Source organism: Somniosus microcephalus, chromosome 2, assembly GCF_052327205.1.
Source record: "Somniosus microcephalus isolate GS21.2 chromosome 2, FLI_Smic_1.0, whole genome shotgun sequence".
Lineage (NCBI taxonomy): Eukaryota > Metazoa > Chordata > Chondrichthyes > Squaliformes > Somniosidae > Somniosus > Somniosus microcephalus.
Genome location: NC_140988.1, coordinates 173,088,273 through 173,107,683, shown reverse-complemented (window position 1 = coordinate 173,107,683; position 19,411 = coordinate 173,088,273). Strand labels below are relative to the sequence as shown.

The 19,411-nt window shown below is 46.1% G+C and overlaps 1 protein-coding gene across 1 annotated transcript; it reads right to left on the bottom strand.

Annotated features, from left to right (window-relative positions):
- Positions 1 to 4,448: 4,448 nt before the first annotated feature.
- LOC147123120 (interleukin-8-like) lies at positions 4,449 to 10,048 on the bottom strand. Its single transcript, XM_085966749.1, has 5 exons — positions 9,962 to 10,048; positions 8,112 to 9,209; positions 7,519 to 7,648; positions 7,219 to 7,298; positions 4,449 to 6,191 (listed from the first exon to the last, which is right to left on the bottom strand). The coding sequence occupies exons 2-5, from the start codon at positions 8,170 to 8,172 to the stop codon at positions 6,172 to 6,174; spliced, it is 291 nt and encodes a 96-aa protein (XP_085822875.1). The 5' UTR covers positions 8,173 to 9,209; positions 9,962 to 10,048; the 3' UTR covers positions 4,449 to 6,171.
- Between the last annotated feature and the right edge of the window lie 9,363 nt (positions 10,049 to 19,411).

Here is a 19,411-nt window from a genome sequence, read left to right as displayed (position 1 = left end):
TATCTATGGAGGATAGATGGGTATCTATGGAGGATAGATGGGTATCTATGGAGAATAGATGGGTATCTATGGATGGGTATCTATGGAGGATAGATGGGTATCTATGGAGGATAGATGGGTATCTATGGAGGATAGATGGGTATCTATGGAGATTAGATGGGTATCTATGGAGGATAGATGGGTATCTATGGAGGATAGATGGGTATCTATGGACGATAGATGGGTATCTATGGAGGATAGATGGCTATCTATGGAGGATAGATGGGTATCTATGGACGATAGATGGGTATCTATGGAGGATAGATGGCTATCTATAGAGAATAGATCCCAGAGGCTCATAGATGTCCTCTCTAGGAGGGATGTCAGTGTAGACGTGGGTCCTCATGGCCCCACTGATGTGCAGCAAGCTGCTCTCCAGCGCCTTGCTGGCAGGGAAGTACGGGTGGCTCATGAGAGGGACGATATTGAGAGGGAACATGGAAGTGGGGGCTCCGCTCCAAGCGCTCAAACTGCCATTCCTTTTCCAACCCCTCGGTCAGAGCCGCAGATGCCTCCCTGGACAGTGAAGGCCGAGTCTGCCCCTGCACAGTCGCAGGAGGAGCAGACTTTGGCGGGGCCATCAACGGCTCCAAAACACAGAGGACATCCTCTAAGGATACCTACTTGGGCATTTTGTTCAATGTTATTGTGAAGTTTCCATTAATTTAATCTTTACCATAAATGTATTTATTTTCAAAAATTTCCAGTCTTGGACAAATTTATGTGCACATTGAGAAGTGACTTCGTTAGTTGGAGTGAAGGGTCAGACCTAACTTTACCTCCCGCAATGGTGGTGACTGTGAAAGTAATGGATTGGTCATTGTAAGGATGCTTTATGGTCTGGCTGTGGGGAGTTGCCAACCTGGCGAGGCATGTGGCAGCCATATGGGTGTACTGTGTAAAGTTAAGTAAATATGGCCTTGATGAATGACGTAAGAAAACTCACTAAGCACTTGGTTGAGTGTAAAACAAGGCTTTAATCAACTGTTTCACAACCATGAGATTCTAGTTACATCACTAGTTCCTGCTTACAAAAACGTCCTGGGCAAGCTGGGCCCATGCCTGAGTATTTATACTCCTTGGACGGCGCCACCAGCTGGCCGCCCAGTGTTATTTTATGAGTCATTTCTTCATGAATGATAAGATTCATGACATTCTTCCCGCCCAAAAGATTTGGATGTCCGACAACTTCCTTCTAGCGAATTTGACGGACCACGAATAGCCGCAGTCTTTCAGATCTTTGTTTGTGGCTGAAAGGCACGTCTCCCCAGACCGTGTCTTGGTCCCTGGGTCGCTTGATCCGTACTGGTAGATCGACAGGGCCCGTGTCGCCTTGATCGACCTGAGGGAGACGGGGGAGATCGTGACACCGGGTGCGGGTCCCCACAGGCGCAGAGCTGGCTTCATCTTGGTTGGTAGCCGGGGATTGACTGGCGTCCTGGCTTCGGGTGGCCATCCCATGGGGAGCGCTCGGCACCCTGAGTTGATCCGGTGGTGTAGCCGGCAGATCTCTTGATGTCCCAGGTAGGGCGTCATCCTCAAAGGAGCGCAGAGTGTCGGCATCATTACTATGGGTCCCTCTATCAGTTGGGTCCGTGGGACCGGTTGGACAGGGAGCCAGATCTCGGAGTGAAATGGTGGACTCCCGGCCATCAGGGTACTGCATGTGCGCGTATGTGGGATTAACATCTGTTAGTTCCACCTTGTCAACGAGGGGATCATTTTTGGAAGATCGGACGAATCTTCGGAGCAGCACGGGGCCGAGAGCTGCCAACCATGATGGTAGGGACGTCCCATGAGTGGAGCGACGCTGGAACCTGAAGAATCGCTCGTGAGGAGTGACATTGGTGGACGTAGAAAGAAGAGACCTGATGGAATGCAACACGTCAGGGAGCACAGTTTCCCACTGCTGGTCTGGTAGGTTGCGTGACCTCAGTGCAAGACGAACAGCGTTCCAAAAGATAGTGTTGTATCTCTCAACCTGTCCGTTACCGATGGGATGATACGGTGTCGTTTTACTTGTGGCGTTTCCCCGTTGGGAAAGATAACTTTTGAGTTCGCTTGACATGACGGAAGGACCCCGATCAGAGTGGATGAAATAGGCCGTACCGCAAAGGGAAAAGACTTGATCGAGGCATTTGATCACTGTGGACAGGGGAAAGCAAAGGGAAAGCGTGAATACTCGTCCACCATAGTAAGTAAGTAGGTGTTTCGCGTTGAGGAAGGCAATGGCCCTTTAAAGTCAATGCTGAGTCGCTGCATAGGCTGTATAGCGTGTATGAGCGAGCCATCCAATGGACGGAAGAATTGCGGATTTAATTCCGCACAAATTCTACAGGTCGAGCATGTTCTTTTCACATCTTCCGTAGAAAATGGGAGATTTTTAGACCGCACAAAGTGCAACATACAGGTAACGTCAGGATGGCATAAGTCAGTATGAAAATCCGCAAGAGTCAAAGTTGACCTAGATGAGCAGAATGCCCGCGTGAGGGTATCCAGGGCCACATTTTCTTTGCCGGGTCGATACTATATGGTGTAGCCAAAGGCGGCCAATTCCATCCTCCAGAGTTACATTTTGTTATTCTTGATCTTAGTGTGTTTTCGGTTATCCGGCATACAGGCCACGGAGCGCTGATCGGTTATAAGCGTGAAATGGCGACGAGCGAGAAAATGACTCCATTTATGCACTGCTTCGATGATAGCCGTAGCCTCCTTCTCGACAGGAGGATAATGGGGCTTGCTACCCTGCAAAGTTCTGGACAGAAATGCAATGGGTCGACCACCTTGATTCAAGGTAGCCGAGATCGCCACCTCCGATGCATCACACTCGATCACGATAGGAAGATTTTCATCGATGGAACGAAGCGTGGCTTTTTCCAGTTGTCGCTTGAGGAGGTTGAAAGCTGAAATAGACGTTGCCTCCAACGGAAATGATTTTGCATGAAGCAGGGGCTGGATCATGTCGGAGAAGTGGGGTATCCACTTTGCATAATAGGCGAACATGCCGAGTGCCCGACGAAGAGAGCCGAGATTCGTAGGGGGAGGGAGCTCCTGAAGCGGACGAAGTCACTCCGGATCCAGTTTGATGACACCGTTGCCCATCCAGTAGCCAAGGAAGTTGTCTGATGGTACTGATTTCACAGATTTGGACTCATTTAAGGTTAAGTTGCGATGACAGAGAACGTCAAAAAATTTCTGGAGGTTGGCATCATGCTCCTGGTCATGACCAGCAATGGTGATATTATCTAGATATGGAAAAGTGTCCTTCAAAGTTCTCATAGTGATTAGCAATATGGTGAGAGTGCCTTCCGAGGTTGAAGAAATGACCTGCAAACTCCTGACAGCTAAATCTCTGCACACAATGGAGTAGGTAAGAGCCTTTCCATTAGGCCAGGAAGCAGGTTTAATGTGTGAGGATTTATGTGCTTTTTCCAGCTGCCACTTAATGGGCTCGCAGAATGGCCACTGAGCTTCCACCTCCCCTTCACAGGCGAGGTTCCGGAGGTGCCTGAATCCCATGTACAAGAAGTTAAAGCCAAAACCTGATGTTAAAAAGGCAGATAAGGGTCTCTCAACAAGCAGTAAAATACGTCAACAAGGTCGCCTGCCTCTTCTGAGCGGGTCCGTGGCGCACCTCAAAATGCGCCGCAGTGAAATGGGGAAGTCAGTGAGAAGATGGCGCGTTCTTGACGCGCTGTTAATCTCCACGATTTTAACTGCCAACCCGCCTTGTCATGTGAGCACTAACCTGGTGGAGTGGGTCGCCCACCCCTGCTGGAACCCGCCCGACTTTCATGCTATTGGAATTGATGGAACAAAAAACTAGTGGGTTCTATAAAGGGCGGGCTATCCACTCTGCTAGGACACCACACAGGCTGCAAGGTTAATAATGACTCGCCGTAGGGTTCTACCAATCTCTTCCCAGAATTACATAGGATTACATAAGATATATGGCACAGAAACAGGAAATCCCCGCAGAGAGTTGAGTGTGAAGCTCCGGCCATTTCAATATCCGGGCTTCATTTGACTAGTGTGGCACTGTCTCCTGCTCGAGACCGGTGCGAGTGATGTCAGAGCCGATGGGCAGGAGCAGGAATTCAGGTGGGAGCTTGATGCCACCAGGACCCGAGCGAATGAACCCCAAGCATAAAGTTAGTGCTGGGTTGGGGAAAGTGGTTTAAAGGAGCGCGGCTGGGAGGGAGAAGCAAGGCAGGGGCAGTGAGGCCCGAGCACTCCTTAGGAGTATCTGGGGGAACACTCCAGCTCCCTGTACCCACAAGGAATCCTCAGAAAAGATGAATGAAACTATTTACTATGGCTTCGTCCGGCCACACTGCTGATCCCCGCCATGATCTGGCTGTATGATTTGGCCCTGTGCGGGCCTCCTGATTTCCTGAGTTGACATTAACTGTAGAGCAGACCCCGTCTGCCTGTTTTGAGAGAAGTTACAATAGCAGGGATGAGAACACCCCACCCACGCCCCCGACATGACATCATAACAACCCATCCACCCCGCTCGCAGCGGGTGGAGTGAGTTAAAGATACCATCAAAACCCATTGAGATTTTGCAGAATTTGTCCTGAAATCTGTCTCACTGCAAATACCTGCACCTTTTATCATTCTCCAAGGCGTACCCTGAACAAATTGCTCTTTATTAATCAGTCCATTAAATTGTTCTACTAGAGAATCACACAACTGTTTTGCTGATGATTGAGAAACAGCGACAATACATTCTTCATAAGAAATGTAGTTGATTTTAATCAATTAAATACATTTGGGGATAAAGGTACAAAAACGCTCAAAAGGTTCATTCACACACAATTCAGTCACATGTAGCAACTTTCCTCAGTGATACACAACCTTATACTCAACACAACTTTTACACAATTATCTTTTGAGACTTTCATTCAACTGGACCAGCCAGTGAAAAATCTCTCAGTACAAAACATTTCTACTGATCACTGTACAGAGATTAGTTCTATTTACAAATGTCATTTCTTCCAGTTCGTATCATATAAGCAGCACTACCTTCTAAAATGTACTTCATTTACACATAATATCATTTCAACAGTGAATTTTCATCCACAAACTTCAGTTTTGGATGGATCCTGAGGTCTGATGTTTATAGGGAAAAACCCAAGATTCGAGTTAAAATGTCATTGATCAATAAACACTGCAGTAAAATGGCATCAATGTTAGTGACACGGAATTGCTCTTGTATTTTCATATAAAGTTTTCATTCAAACAGGATCTGGGAATAGGTTTGGTTAACAATTAAAATCCTTTATCTACTCTATATTCTGCCGTCAATATATCACAGAGAATATCAACAGGGTTTCAGCAGGAAAGAAAAAATTCCCCAAATTTGGCTTGTAAATTAGTTTGAAACAATGTAACATTACAATATATCAAAAAGTAATAGAAGGAATGTGTTTATTTAATTTATTAGATCTTTCATTCCAATCTTACTCCAGAACATTGTAATGGAAATAACAAAGGAGAATTTTTCTAACTTGGACCTTTATGGATTGTCAGCCTCTCATTCCAGGTAAAACATGTAGAAGTGAGGAGGTAGTGTGTGATAAAGAAATGATTACAAGTTCATTTTGAACAATATATTCATGGAATTGCATAAATTGAGTTATTCCAAAACTAGCATCATGTCCCACTCTGTTTCAAACACAAAAATTTAACAACTGACATTATCTGTCTCAGTTAGATTCCTATTATTATTAGTCTATTATTATTTCCTCCTGTACCCACACCTTTTCTGGAGCTTATGGAGCATTGTAAACAAATTGTTTTCAGTCACAAAGCAACTTGTAACTGGACCAGAGTCTACCTAAATAACCAAACACATCACACCCTGTGAACGAAACCTCAGTCTTAGCACAAAGTTTAACAAGGAAGGTCAGAATAGTTTCTTCAGCCGTGGGTAAACAATTAGCGTGTGCCAGGGTTAAACGGTGAAATCATTTTCAGAAAACACTGATGAGAAAGTATTTGAACAAACTATCAGAAGGTGACCTCAGAGAGTTAACACCCTGGACAGAGCTTCCTTCATTGCAACGTTCATTGTACTTCAGGTCACCCAGGTGTGGAATCGAGTCCAGCCCATTGCGGCTTCTGTTCTCAGTTGTGTCGTCTGGCACCTGAAATTAAATAAAATAATAAAATTAATAACATTATTTTTACCCACTAACTGCAGATATTTACTTTAATAAAATGCACAATGTCTTCAACAACATAATTATGGAGAATTATCAAACTGATATTTACACAAGTTGCGCAGCATTGCTGACGCTTGCGATTTTGTTAACAATTCAGTGATTTTGCAGTATGGTTTTAACATGTAGGATGCACGGGGAAGGAGAGAGAAGAATTATTTGGTGAATAAAGAACATTCGAGGAATAATGCATAGTCAGTAAATGGTGAACTAAATCCTGAGTTCTGAAAATGGTGAATGACACAAAATTGGAAGAATAGATGGTCTAGATTATCCTTAACAACTTTTCTGTACAACTTGAAAAAATATATGCATTTAAAATCTCAGTTCCGATGTGTCTGCAGGACATATTACGTTAAAGACTAAAGTAGAACAGATAATTAAAAAATGATGCATTAGAGCAGCTTACAGCCTTCAGACAACAGAGCAAAAAATCATGGAGCCGACCATAACGGAAGGAAGGCAGCAGGAAAAGGAAATGAAAGTGGTGAAGATTTATATTAAATCTTATATTCTTAAGGTCCCTGTTTCAATCATTCGTCTGTGCTTAATTGGCTGATTTCAGATGGGTACTAAAGGTACGACAATTAGTCTCAGCATTGTGGGTTAGGGAGCATAAAATCACCCAGCAATCCTGCACCTGATGCTATCCAGTGACCCTCCACTCCTGGATTTACCATATATGGATGCTGTTTGAGGGCAGTGTAGGGCTCAGCCCTGCTGTCAACTGTGGTTGAATGGCTTACGACTATTGACTGTCACGGCTCACACATAAATGATGGTCACTTGGGAAAAGTACCAGAATGCACCAAAAGCCTGTGGGAATGTGCAGCAGAGAGGAATCAACGCCCTTGGCCAAGGAGGAGAGGACAAACATGGTGACAAAACAATTCACTGTCTCTGCATTTATTCACACACAAAGTCTGAACTCTGACAAACAAAAAACACCAACCTTTCTTGGCTTTTATGATAATCTTCACCCACTTGGCATCAGGATTCACACATGTTTTCTTCCCATTTGTTTTGGTGACACTGTGAAGAGAAGGTGAACCTTTAAAATCTAATCCACAGAAATTGGATGTTTCCCACTGAAAGGTGAGAATTCAGTAAAGATATTACAAGAAAATTCTTCGACTCTGCCTCAGAAACAAACCGTGATTGATCCAAAAAGATTTGAATAATGAGCACAACTTCTTAAATCGAGGTCACACAAGGGGAAAGTTAACGGTGATGTTCTGACACATTTACTCACATTATCTCCAGTGTCTCACAGTGCGATCCTCTGGGAATATATTTCAAACTCTGGATGAGCCTCGGATGGATAAAATTGGAGCTTGTCTGAGTGCACAGGCATCGTCCTTGGGTTCCTGGGATTGGAATACCTGTAAAAATATCAATTTAACTTAGATTCAATTATCAATTGACATGGAGAGAATCCTGGCACCTGCTTTCAGCATTGAGATTTTTACATTTATTCCACACATTGTCCACAAGGAAATATTAACTATCTGTCCAAACTAATCCTAATCAAACTAATTATTATATTAACCTGGAGATGACTGTCGTATATTTTTTATAAAAATGTGGAAGAAAATCTTTCATAAACTTAAAGCTTTAGGATAATGGGGATTCAAATGATTGAATGCAGCTATATTTGAGAATTCAGTATTCAAAACAACATTGTATTATCAATAAGATGTAACATCTGCAGCCATTTAATTGCTCAATGCATAAACAAACAGCACACTGGGACATATATAGCTGGATCAGTAACTGAATGAAAAGACTCCTTTTCACACTACAGTGCAATGAGAAATAAAACACAAGATCAAAATGTCAACATACCCTGTGCAGTAATGGCACACAGAATCAGGATGAGCATCGTTACAGTAGCTGCTCTGTACATCTTTAACTTTGTGCTGCTGAATAGATTTCTGCTGAAGGATCTTCCGTCTCCCTCAGTGACTCTCTCTCTGTTGAATGAAGTTCTGCTGAAGAGAGGTCCAATGAGCTCCTATTTATTGAGATCCTCTACTTTCACTTTGCAAAATCTTGAGAAGTGAAAGCTGTCAATCTTTCTGTGGAAGGGACTTTCCCTGCTCCTGAGTCAGGCCTTCTTTCACTTTTGCAGTTTTAAATATATTCAGAACTTGTGCATCATTTACAGCAGCAACAGGCAGATAATCTGTCGTGATAATTGGTGAATTATTTATGTCTAGATTTTAAAGATTTAATTGCCACTTTAAGAAAACTGTTATAAAATTCATCTTTGGTGAAGGCGCGAAAAGTGTGGTAGCGGATCAGTCACCCGTTATATATCCTGCCTGATTTTTCTTTCCATTGCAGTCACTGGAAAGGAGAATTAGGCACTGTTTATAACGGGCAGCTGATCCACTACTGTTCATTGTGCACCCACTGAAATTGAATTATTCCCCAATTTCTGATTATTCATGTCAAAGATCATCTAATCAAGTCCTTATGGAGTGGTGTTGAAAATATCTTCCTCTTATTTTTAAACAACTCTAAGTGACAGACAATTAAACATTGATAGGGTTGAGACCAGATAAATTGATGCTTTTTATTATTGTCTTCCATGCAAGTAGCATCAGATGAGCTGCATAATAATCCAGTTCCAGATTTTGCACCTGACTCACTGGGGAAATCCTCAATGTAATTTAACACTGATTTTTCTCACTATAATAAGATAAAGCGCAGACCAGACAATGGAGCCAAAGCCTGTGATTTCCAGGAAATATCTCTTCCTTTCACTGGCTGTACTTTGTGTTGTGACTCTTTGGACCTTCCTGCTACAGCTTTGGTGAAAGGTGCGATGGTGTAAATGTAGTTCTAAAGTTGGTTCCAGTTGCCACTTGCAATGAATTTTCAGCCTGATGATGCAGCAGCTCCATCTCAGGAATAGAAATACCTTCAATGTTCTTGTACCTGCAGAGATATTTTATTCAAAGAGCCATGATTGACACAGGGTTAAAATGGGGCTGCGACTTTGCAGAGAATCACATATTACAAGGTATGATTAATTGTACATTAGACATTCTTCCCAAAATCAACAGTTTCAGATCGGCTACAGAATAATTCAGTTCCACATTTGACAAACAGGATGATGTCACTTTACAGACTTGGCACTGATGCTTGGGATTATAATAAAAAGGAAGGACATCCCTGAGCTGAAACTTGTGAATTACAGGAAATGTGGCATCTTCTAACATGATAATACAAGTTGCACAGCTGAGAAATATCTTTGCTCATTTAAAAAGCTCATGTTCTGATTGTGGATGTTCGATGTGATGATTTTTTCATCTGCAATGTATTTTCAGTCAGAGTATGCAACAGTATCTAAATAATGGATGAAAGATTTAGTTGTCCAATTTAACAATGTCAGGAAGATTAGGGCTGTGCAAACCTATGGCATGAGAGCATGCGGCAAATGTTGACATTTGGGCAGCCATGCAAATAGGCTCATGTCATAAATTCAGCAAGCGGACTGTGGGGCGCCAAACAGGCAATCTGATGCAGTTCGCCAGATTGAAGCCTGAATATCAAAGCAGAGTTGATTTTAGCAAGGTAAGTTACGGGGGCGGGGTGGGGTGTCACGGTCGCGGATGTTGAGAGTTCGCAGGGAGGCAGTGGCCCAGATTATCTTTCACCCGGGGCCACAGAAACAATTCAACACTTACCTTTAGAGGGTCTTTACTCTTCCATCACCTGTGCACAGCACTGATTCCGACCAGTTCCTGCCAAAAATGGCAATTGGGCTCCTATTTATATTATAAGACCCCGATTTCCATATTAAAAAGGGACCTAACATCTGAATCAGGCAGGCGCTTTGGTCACCCGGCAGTAGGACTATTTCACAATGGAGCCAGTCACATTGCTGGTGTTAACTACAGATCGACCCCACATCGAGGCCGTTACCGACCCCGTTAACAACAATCGAGGGCTCTCAAATCCGACCCCAGTATGTGCTGGTTGGGAGAAGGATTGTCCTCGTAGAATTTTGTAAATCAAACTCTGTTCATTTAAAATGGGACCAGGAGCTTAATCAGCAGCAGGATTTGCTGGGGAAGTGGGGAATCTGGTGATGCAGTTGCTCTTAAAGGGCTGCTACTGATCAACACAACAACAACAAATTGTATTTATATAGCGCCTTTAACATAGTAAAACATTCCAAGGAGCTGCACAGGAGTATTTTAAGACAACAAATTTGAAACCGATCCACATAAGGATAAATTAGGGCAGGTAACCAAAAGCTTGGTCAAAGAGGTAGGTTTTAAGGAGCGTCTTAAAGGAGGAAAGAGAGGTAGAGAGGCAGAGAGGTTTAGGGGGGGAATTCCAGAGCTTACGGCCTCGGCAACAGATCGCACGACCACCAAAGGTTGAGTCATTATAATCAGGGATGCTCAAGAGGGCAGAATTAGAGGAGCGCAGATATTTCGGGGATTGTGGGGCTGAAGGAGATTACAGAGATAGGAAGGGGCGAGGCCATGGACGGATTTGTAAACAAGGATGAGAATTTTGAAATCAAGGCGTTGCTTAACCAGGAGTGTAGGGTTCTCAAAATTCCCACATTCCCCAAAAGTTATGGATAAAGGGACCCTGTATGGACAAGTTGGTAAAAAGGGTACCCAAAATGGCTTCTGGAACCTCGTGACCAAAAGTACAGGATTTTAAAAAGCAAGGCCTTGCAAACAGGCAGGCACTTTTCAAAACCTGAAACGAAACCTAAAATGCATGAATCTGTGAAGAGACTTTGTGGAGCCAGACAGTTAAGCAAACACAGAATATGCATTCATTCACCTTGGAACAGATCAGGTTAGAATGGGCCTAAATCAAGGCCATTAGGTTTCTGCATATTTAATCGGTAACAGCTCACAGCAGCCATCAAGCCAGGATGAGGACAATTAAGTTTCATAAATGACAAACAGCCAGGACATCGAGGCCATTAAGCACGGAGACAACCACTCCAGAAGTCGTTAAAGTAAATGGCTGTAATCATTTTAAACGAGCCCGCCAAAAGTTAGACAAAGGACTGACCTGATTTGGCGCGCAGATAAGGAATGAAGAACCGGGTATAATTGTAGGCCCATCGGTAGTGATCGCGCTCTTGCTCTTGCCTCTTATCGCTTGGCCTTTGGCCTCCTGCCGCTCATTCTCATGCCCTGGCCTCATGGCGGGCTCTCTTCTCACTCCCCGTGCCACTCAACACCAAGGACGCCCATTACTACACCAAGGGCCGTACGTGGGAGGAGAACGAGACCCAATTTCGAAAACACACAGGACACACAGGCCACAAACGGGTAGACGAGACGAGATGAGATGAAGAATATGGTAAACCAATAAAGGCAGAGAAGGGCAGCGAAAAGACGCGTTGGGGGCCAAACACCTAGTTATAAGCTGGCGTTTGATGAATAAACTGGCGTTTGAAGCATGGACAGCAGCGTCCATGACGAATAAACTGGTGTTCGAAACATGGGTAGTAAAATCAGTTTAACAATATAAACCGCCAACTGAGCCCCAACCGTTTTAAAAACTCGTCAGCGACTAAACCGCCCGAGAAAGAAGAAGACGAAGACACGGCTCAACGATGACATTAGCTGAGGAAAAAGAGGGTGATTCGCATAAACAACTCCACCGCCATGCCCTGTGACCACGTGGCGACAGCATACCCCAAAGGACAGCAAGAACGGACCCCAAAAATCACAACCGTTAAAGGTCAACAGGTTTCGAATTGGTGAGCATAAACCCCTGGCCACTCATAGCTTAATCTAGTTAGGTATAGGGGTGGGATAAGGATAAGGGGATTGTAATGTATTTGTTTCCCTCAATGTGCCATGTGTTCCCCATTCCCATATAAGTGTATTAATTTTTACATGCCTGTAATCAGCTTAGTAATTCTCAATATTGTGTTTTATTCCGTCTTTAATAAAAATTATGGTTTTCTTGCACCGAACCACTTGTCTACTCGTTTTTCTGTATCGCCGCCTGTACCTAAGTCCGGTGCCTAGAACCCAGGGGGTGCGGAGCGATTCGAACCGCTCAGAGACAGTCAGGGACAGAGCTGACTGGGCACACACCACACACAAAACCCCCTACAGGAGCCAATGTAGGTCAGCGAGCACAAGGGGGATTGGTGAACGCGACTTGGTGCCGGTTAGGACACGGGCAGCTGAGTTTTGGATGACCTCAAGTTTACGTAGGGTGGAATGTGGGATGCCAGCCAGGAGTGCATTGGAATAGTCAAGTCTAGAGGTAAAAAAGTCATGGATGAGGGTTTCAGCAGCGGATGGCAAGGGCGGAGACGGGTGATGATACGGAGGTGGAAGTAGGCGGTCTTTGTTATGCTGCGGATATGTGGTCGGAAGCTCATTTCAGGGTCAAATATAATACCAAGGTTGCGAACAGTGTGATTCAGCCTCAGACAGATGTTAGGGAGAGGGATGGGGTCAGTGGCTGGGGAACGGAGTTTGTGGTGGGGACCAAAAACAATGGCTTCGGTCTTCCCAATATTTAACTGGAGAAAATTTTGACTCATCCAGAACTGGATGTCGGACAAACAGTCAGACAATCATTAAAATGGAAGGGGAGTTTTTGTTGTGGTGAAAGTTTTGTTTGCAAGAGATGAACATGAGACAACTACAAGAGAAGCTGTGCATATCCAATAAAGCCTTGATTCTACAAACCTTCATCCCATGAAACTTACTGGCTTGGAAATTCCTCAGGGGCATGATGCTGACACCAGCTCCTGATCCCCACCACCCTCATCTGGCCTCGCCTGAAATCGTGCATCCCGTCTCAACCAAGCTGACCTGCTGCCTCCATTCTCACTAGGCTTCAGGATCTCCCTCTCAGTGTTGTTAGATTCTAGGACACTTCTGCTAGTCCCTCCAAGCCCCAGGACCTCGATGTCCCCCAAATCTCCCAAAGAATAAAACCATCCAAAGAGACCACAGATGTTGATCTTTTTCACATACCCCGGGTCCACTCCAGTGCTGCAGAACCCATCATACTCCTCACACCCTAGGACCCTCCACCACAGTGATGACCGACCCAGGTGAACAAACCACCACACTCCCAGAATCCTGGACACTACCACAGGGCTGTCAAGAAAGAATCTGCCAACATTTATCAGATTCCAGGTGGCCACTCCTCACTCCATGCAGATTCTCTTACCTTCTACCTTCTTCCCATGCAGTTAGCTGCACATCGCCCAGTGCTACCCACTTCTTAGTGCTGCCAGTACCTGGAATCATTCCCAGTTCTGGATCTTCAGTGCTCCAGACTCTTGTACTCGCCCCAGGCTGCCATCTCCAAGTATCCATTTTCCACAGTGTTGACAGATATCGACACCTCGCCCCTGTGCTGGAACAAGCCTCACCCTACAGAGATGTACTACCCACCCCACGGAAACTACTGCCAGACACCAGGAACCACCTGTTAAACCAATCCCCACATTCCACAATCCCATTGATACCAAAATCTAGGTGAAACCCCTCAACAATGTTTACAGACCCCGGGACTTATCCCCGTCCCCCACCCCGTCATGCTAACCAAAGCCACACCACAAGAGATCTGCTCGTGATATAAGAAAACTTGTGCTGATATATCATTCTTTTTGCTTCAACAAATGTTCACCACAGTCACTGTCCATGAGCACGTCAGTGATGATATAAGGGCTTCAGGGCTATCTGGAGCTGATTCAAGTTTCATTTTCCAGATTTATAAAGTGTTGAGGCTGCAGCTGTGGTGACTCCGCCCCTGGGTTTGTGGTTAAGGAAGTTCCAGGGTCAGATTTCATTCAAGCAGTAGCCTGTGTGAGTGAGCCTGTGTGAATTCCAGGAAATCAGAGTGTGTTATACTCCAAGTAGCTCTTTGGGTCAATGGGCTTTACTCCCGTCTGTTTATCCCTGGCAATTTACTTTAAGACTCCATTGTCGGCATCGTGTTTGGTTAACACGAGGATACTGTAGGACTGTGCTGTCACGTGGCCCATGGCAGAATAGACTGGCTGCACTCACTGTTCATGCGCATACATGAAAACTGGTGACTTGGATGGTGTCCTAGTGGGCTTCGTGCAGCATTGTCAAGCATGAGTCATTGGGGTACATGTTGTGAGAAGTCAATGCGACCAGCAGGGTGGGAGGGAGTGTAGGGGGCCTTGCATAAAGACAGAAGAGCTCACAACATCTTGGGCGTTCTGACAGGAATACAATATAATATTTACAAATGGTTTGTTCTGAACACATTCTGATAGGTTGACTTGCCTGCATGTGTTATAGGTATCCCTGGGCTTAGCAATGTACCCACTGTGAATTTGCCCCTGAGATAAAAGTAATGAATAAAGGATCTTCTAGCCATCAAGTCTGATAATTACTCCAGATGATGTTTCAGTAATTAAACAGTTAAAGAGGGTGGCTGGGATGCCGAAGGGGTGAAATTGGTTTTCGGTGCTAGCACGAAACAGGCGGTAGTGAATCAGCAGTTTTACACTCCACCCGATGTGCTTTGCTATTGACGTCCAGCACAGCCACCAGGAATCCTGCAAGCTGACATATCTGGAGGAACAAGGGCTCCTGCGGAGGGATGTCAAGTGGGACAGAATGCCTTGAGAAATGTTGTTTCCCCTCCCACTGCCATCCACACCCCACATCTGCAGAGACAGGGAGCCAACCTCACTTCAGAAGACATTGGCCGGAATTTTTACCTTGGATTCGGGATGCGTGGGTGCGGGCCGTGTAGTGGGTCAGGAGCCCGTAGATGAGAAAAGCATGTTTTCCACTGCGACTTTCAATTGATGGCTCCTATTGAACATGTCATGCACGTTTGCCGACCCTATTAAATGGTGCGGGTTTGATGATGTCATCAATGACTCATTTCCAGCAGGGATATTTAAATCAGCCTTGGCCACATCATAATTGAAGTTTCATGTAGGAGTGTGGAGGGAGTATTGTACAGGAGTGGGTTCTTGCTGAGAGTTATAAAAATGAGTTCACAAAGACAGAGGGCTGCACCCCACTTTCGGATAACTCCCTAAATATTCTTGTGGAGGGAGTCACTGCACGCAGGGAGGTCCTCTTCCCTGCTGATGGACCGAAGAGACCTCCCCAAGAGACCAAAAGAGCATGACTTGAAATTGCTGAGGTGAGCAGCAGGGATGTTATCAGGAGGATATGGGTACAGTGCAGGAAGAGATTCAATGATCTGATGAGATCAGGAAAGGTCAGTGCAAAGCCACACTCACCTTCATCCTGCTGTGCCTGTCACCACATCCCCATCACTCTGTCTTCCCAAGCCTACACCTGCACATCATTACTCACACCAACATACCTTGCACGTCCACCCTTCCCCCTCTCTACGTACATACTCACATCCCCATCTGACTAACCACCCCTCACACTCAACCTCAATCTAATGTAATCGTACCGAGTAACACCACGGAATGAGGCCATTTGGCATTGGTACCACACTCCCTCATAGTCACCCTCTACAGATGTAACCCACACATTCCTTTTACTCATTCCATCACACTCACTCAGACTTCGCTTCTTTCCCTCTTTGCAGGAGAAGAGAGCCCACAACAACCAGGAGATGGAGAGAACCAGAGTTGGCCCTCCAGCCTTCAGTACTTTGACTGCAGAAGAGGAGGTGGCCCTGGAGGTGTCGAGAGCTGCTGAGTTGCTGGCGGTGGGAGATGGAGAGAGGGGGACCTCTCAGCAGCCTGGTGACAGAATTACATCTCATACAGTCTCATAGCATACAGCAGTCACTCATATGGTGACTAATTTCAGCAGCCAGTGAATGTTCATCGTGTGCATAATGGTATTGTTACCCATTCTTATTATAACATTCCTAAATCATCTCTTTACTCTCTCCCCACCCCCCAAACCCCACCTCCCATGGTCTAGCAGGAGGAGGAAGATGACTCCTCAGATGAGCTTCCATTCTCTGAGAGTGCACTGTCAGCAAACCCAAGTGCACCCAGCACCAGCACAGATATGCACAACTCGGTGCGTCCTATGCGAGATAGACTAGTGTTGTCACCTGGTGTCTCACACTTCACAAGTGAGCAAGAAGACATGGTGTTGACAGGGACAGCAGTGGAGACACCTCACTGGAGGGTGCAGGCTCTGACCTCAGCGGCCATCGAAAAAGAGGGTGATCCTGGAGAGGCAGCAGGAAATGCAGGAGGCTCTGACAGGTTTTGCAGCTGTGATGTCTGCAAATGTGCAGAGAATAGAGGCGTCCTTCTCCAACATGAGCACCACTGTGTCACAGGTGATGGTGACGATGTGCTCTTCCATTGAAAGGACAGCCACCTGCATGGAGCAGCTAATGCGCCACTCACATGAGCACATACTAGCTATGGAGAACAGATGGCAAAGGCTCCTAGTCCTCCTCTCTAGGAGCGATCTAAACATTAACTTGGGTCCTCATGGCCCCCCTGCTGTGCAGCAAGCTGCTCTCCAGCTCCTTGGTAGCAGGGAAGTGTGGGTGGCCCATGAGAGGGATGATGGTATGAGGGGACATGGAAGTGGGGGCTCCACTCAAAGCACTCCCACTTCTGCCCTATTGCCTCTCCCTCAGTCAGAGCCCCAGATGCTTCCTCAGATCGCGCTGGTCAAGTCTGCCCCTGCAAAGTCGCAGGAGGAGCAGTCTTTGGCGGGGCCCTCACAGGCTCCAAAACCCAGAGGACATCCGCCAAAAGTGTCTACGCAGTCGCAGCAGGGAAGTGAGCAGCCTACCTCTACCTCTGCTGAAGCCATGGGGTTGCACCTCATAGAAGGACCTGTGAAAGGAAAAAGCCACAGTCCTAACTGCACAAGGCTATGCACATGGGTGTATAAAGAAGTGCTATTGTTAAGGTTCCCTTACTGTTATCACACATATAAAAGTATCTCTTTTCACCACTTTCCGGTCATGCCCATTTTTGTCTGCTACCTTGGAAGTGGCTTTGTGAGTTGGAGCGAATGGTGATACATTACATAACCTCCAGCAATGGTGATCAGTGTAAAAGGAATGGCTTGGTCATTGTAGGGATGCGTTATGGTGTTGTTGGGGGTGGCGGGGGAGAGCTTGTCACAGCATGTGGCAGCCATATGAGTGCATTGCAGGAAGTTAAGTAAATCTGGCAATGATGAGGCGATCCCTGAGCTCCCGAGCAGCAATGTGCTCCACTGCTGTTGCCATCTGGTCATCAATTCCTCCTGCTCCTCCTCCTCCTCATCTTCAAGATGTTGCTCCTCCTCCTCTGAAGAGGTTGTGCGCTCAGAGCCTTGCTCCTCATACAGCTCCAGTCCTCGCTGCTGCGCTATGTTGTGCAGCACGCAGCATATGACGATGATTCTGGAGACCCTGGCTGGTGTGTACTGAAGGGCTCCTCCAGATCTATCAAGGCATCTGAAGCGCATCTTGAGCATGCCTATTATTTGCTCTATGACACATCTGGTGGACATGTGGCTTTCATTATAACGCTCCTCAGCCTCATGGCTTGGCCTCCTCAAGGGTGTCATGAGCCAAGTCTTTAATGGATAGCCCTTGTCTCCAAGCAGCCAGCCGGTAAGTGTGTTTGGTGGTGTGAAGAGCTGAGGGAGGGTATACTGGTGCAGCACAAAAGAGTCATGACAGCTGCCAGGGAATTTGGCGCACACATGCATGATTATTTTTTATGGTTGCAGTCTAGCTGCACATTGAGGGAGTGGAAGCCCTTGCAGTTGACCAAAACTCTTGGGTGATGTGCCGTGCCCTGAAGTTGACATGTATGCAATTGATGATGCCCTGCAACTGTGGGAAGCCAGCCAGAACCGCAAAGCCGAGCGTCCACTCAGTAACACTGGCTTCATTAGTGGCAAAGTTCACATAAGTGGCTGACTTGTGAAACATGGCATTAGTCACCTGGGTGATGCATCTATGGTCGGCCGACTGCGAGATCCTGCAAATGTCTGCTGCAGATCCCTGGAAGAAGCCTGAGGCGAAGAAGTTGAGGGTGGTGGTGACTTTGACAGCCACTGGTAAGGAGTGTCCACCAGATTATCTGGGCAGCAGGTCTTGTTCCAATAAGCTGCAAATGCCTGCGATGACCTGGCATGATAGCCTGAGCCTCCTGAAGGACTGCTGTTCAGTCATGTCCAGGAAGCTCATCCTCTGCCTTTAAACCCTGTGTTGGGAATATCGCCTCCAGTGTGGTGCAGCCCTGTGGTGCCCCTCTCTCCTGTGGAGCATCAGGTCATTAAGGAGAAGGCTGCTGGTGTGGTGGCTGCTGCTGTTGGTGTTGTAGCTGCTGCTGCTGGTGTGGCTAGTGTTGTTGGCACTGGGGCTCATCTTGGTCTGATTCTGAGGTTCAAGGTGAGCCAGCATTAGTGACACACATGCTGATCTACAGATGGCAGATAAAGTGGAGATCAGAGGCCCAATGCTTCAAAGTTATCATAGTGACGGGCAATGTGGTGAGAGTGGCTTCTGAGGTTGCAGAAATTACCTGCAAACTCCTGACAGCTAAATCTCTGCACACAATGGAGTCAGCAAGAGCCTTTCCATTAGGCCAGGAAGCAAGTTTAATGTGTGAGGATTTATGTGCTTTTTCCAGTTGTCACTTAATGGACTCGCAGAATGGCCACTGAACTTCCACCTCCCCTTCACAGGCGAGGTTCCCGAGGTGCCTGAATCCCATGTACAAGAAGTTAAAGCCAAAACCTGATGTTCAAAAGGCAGATAAGGTCTTTCGACAAGCAGTTTAATACGTCAACAAGGTCTCCTGCCTCTCCCGAGCGGGTCCGTGGTGCACCTCAAAATGCACCGCAGTGAAATGGGGAAGTTGGTGGGAAGATGGCATGCTCCTGACGTGCTATTAATTTCCATGATTTTAACTGCCGACCCGCTTTGTCACGTGAGCACTAACCTGGTGGAGTGGGTCGCCCACCCCTGCTGGAACCCACCTGACTTTCATGCTATTGGAATTGATGGAACAAAAAACTAGCATGTTCTATAAAGGGCGGGCTATCCAACCTGCTAGGTTACCACCCAGGCTGCAGGTTTAAAAATGACTCACCATAGGATTCTACCAATCTCTTTCCAGATTTACATAGGATTACATAGGATATACGACACAGAAATAGGCCATTCGGCCCAACCAG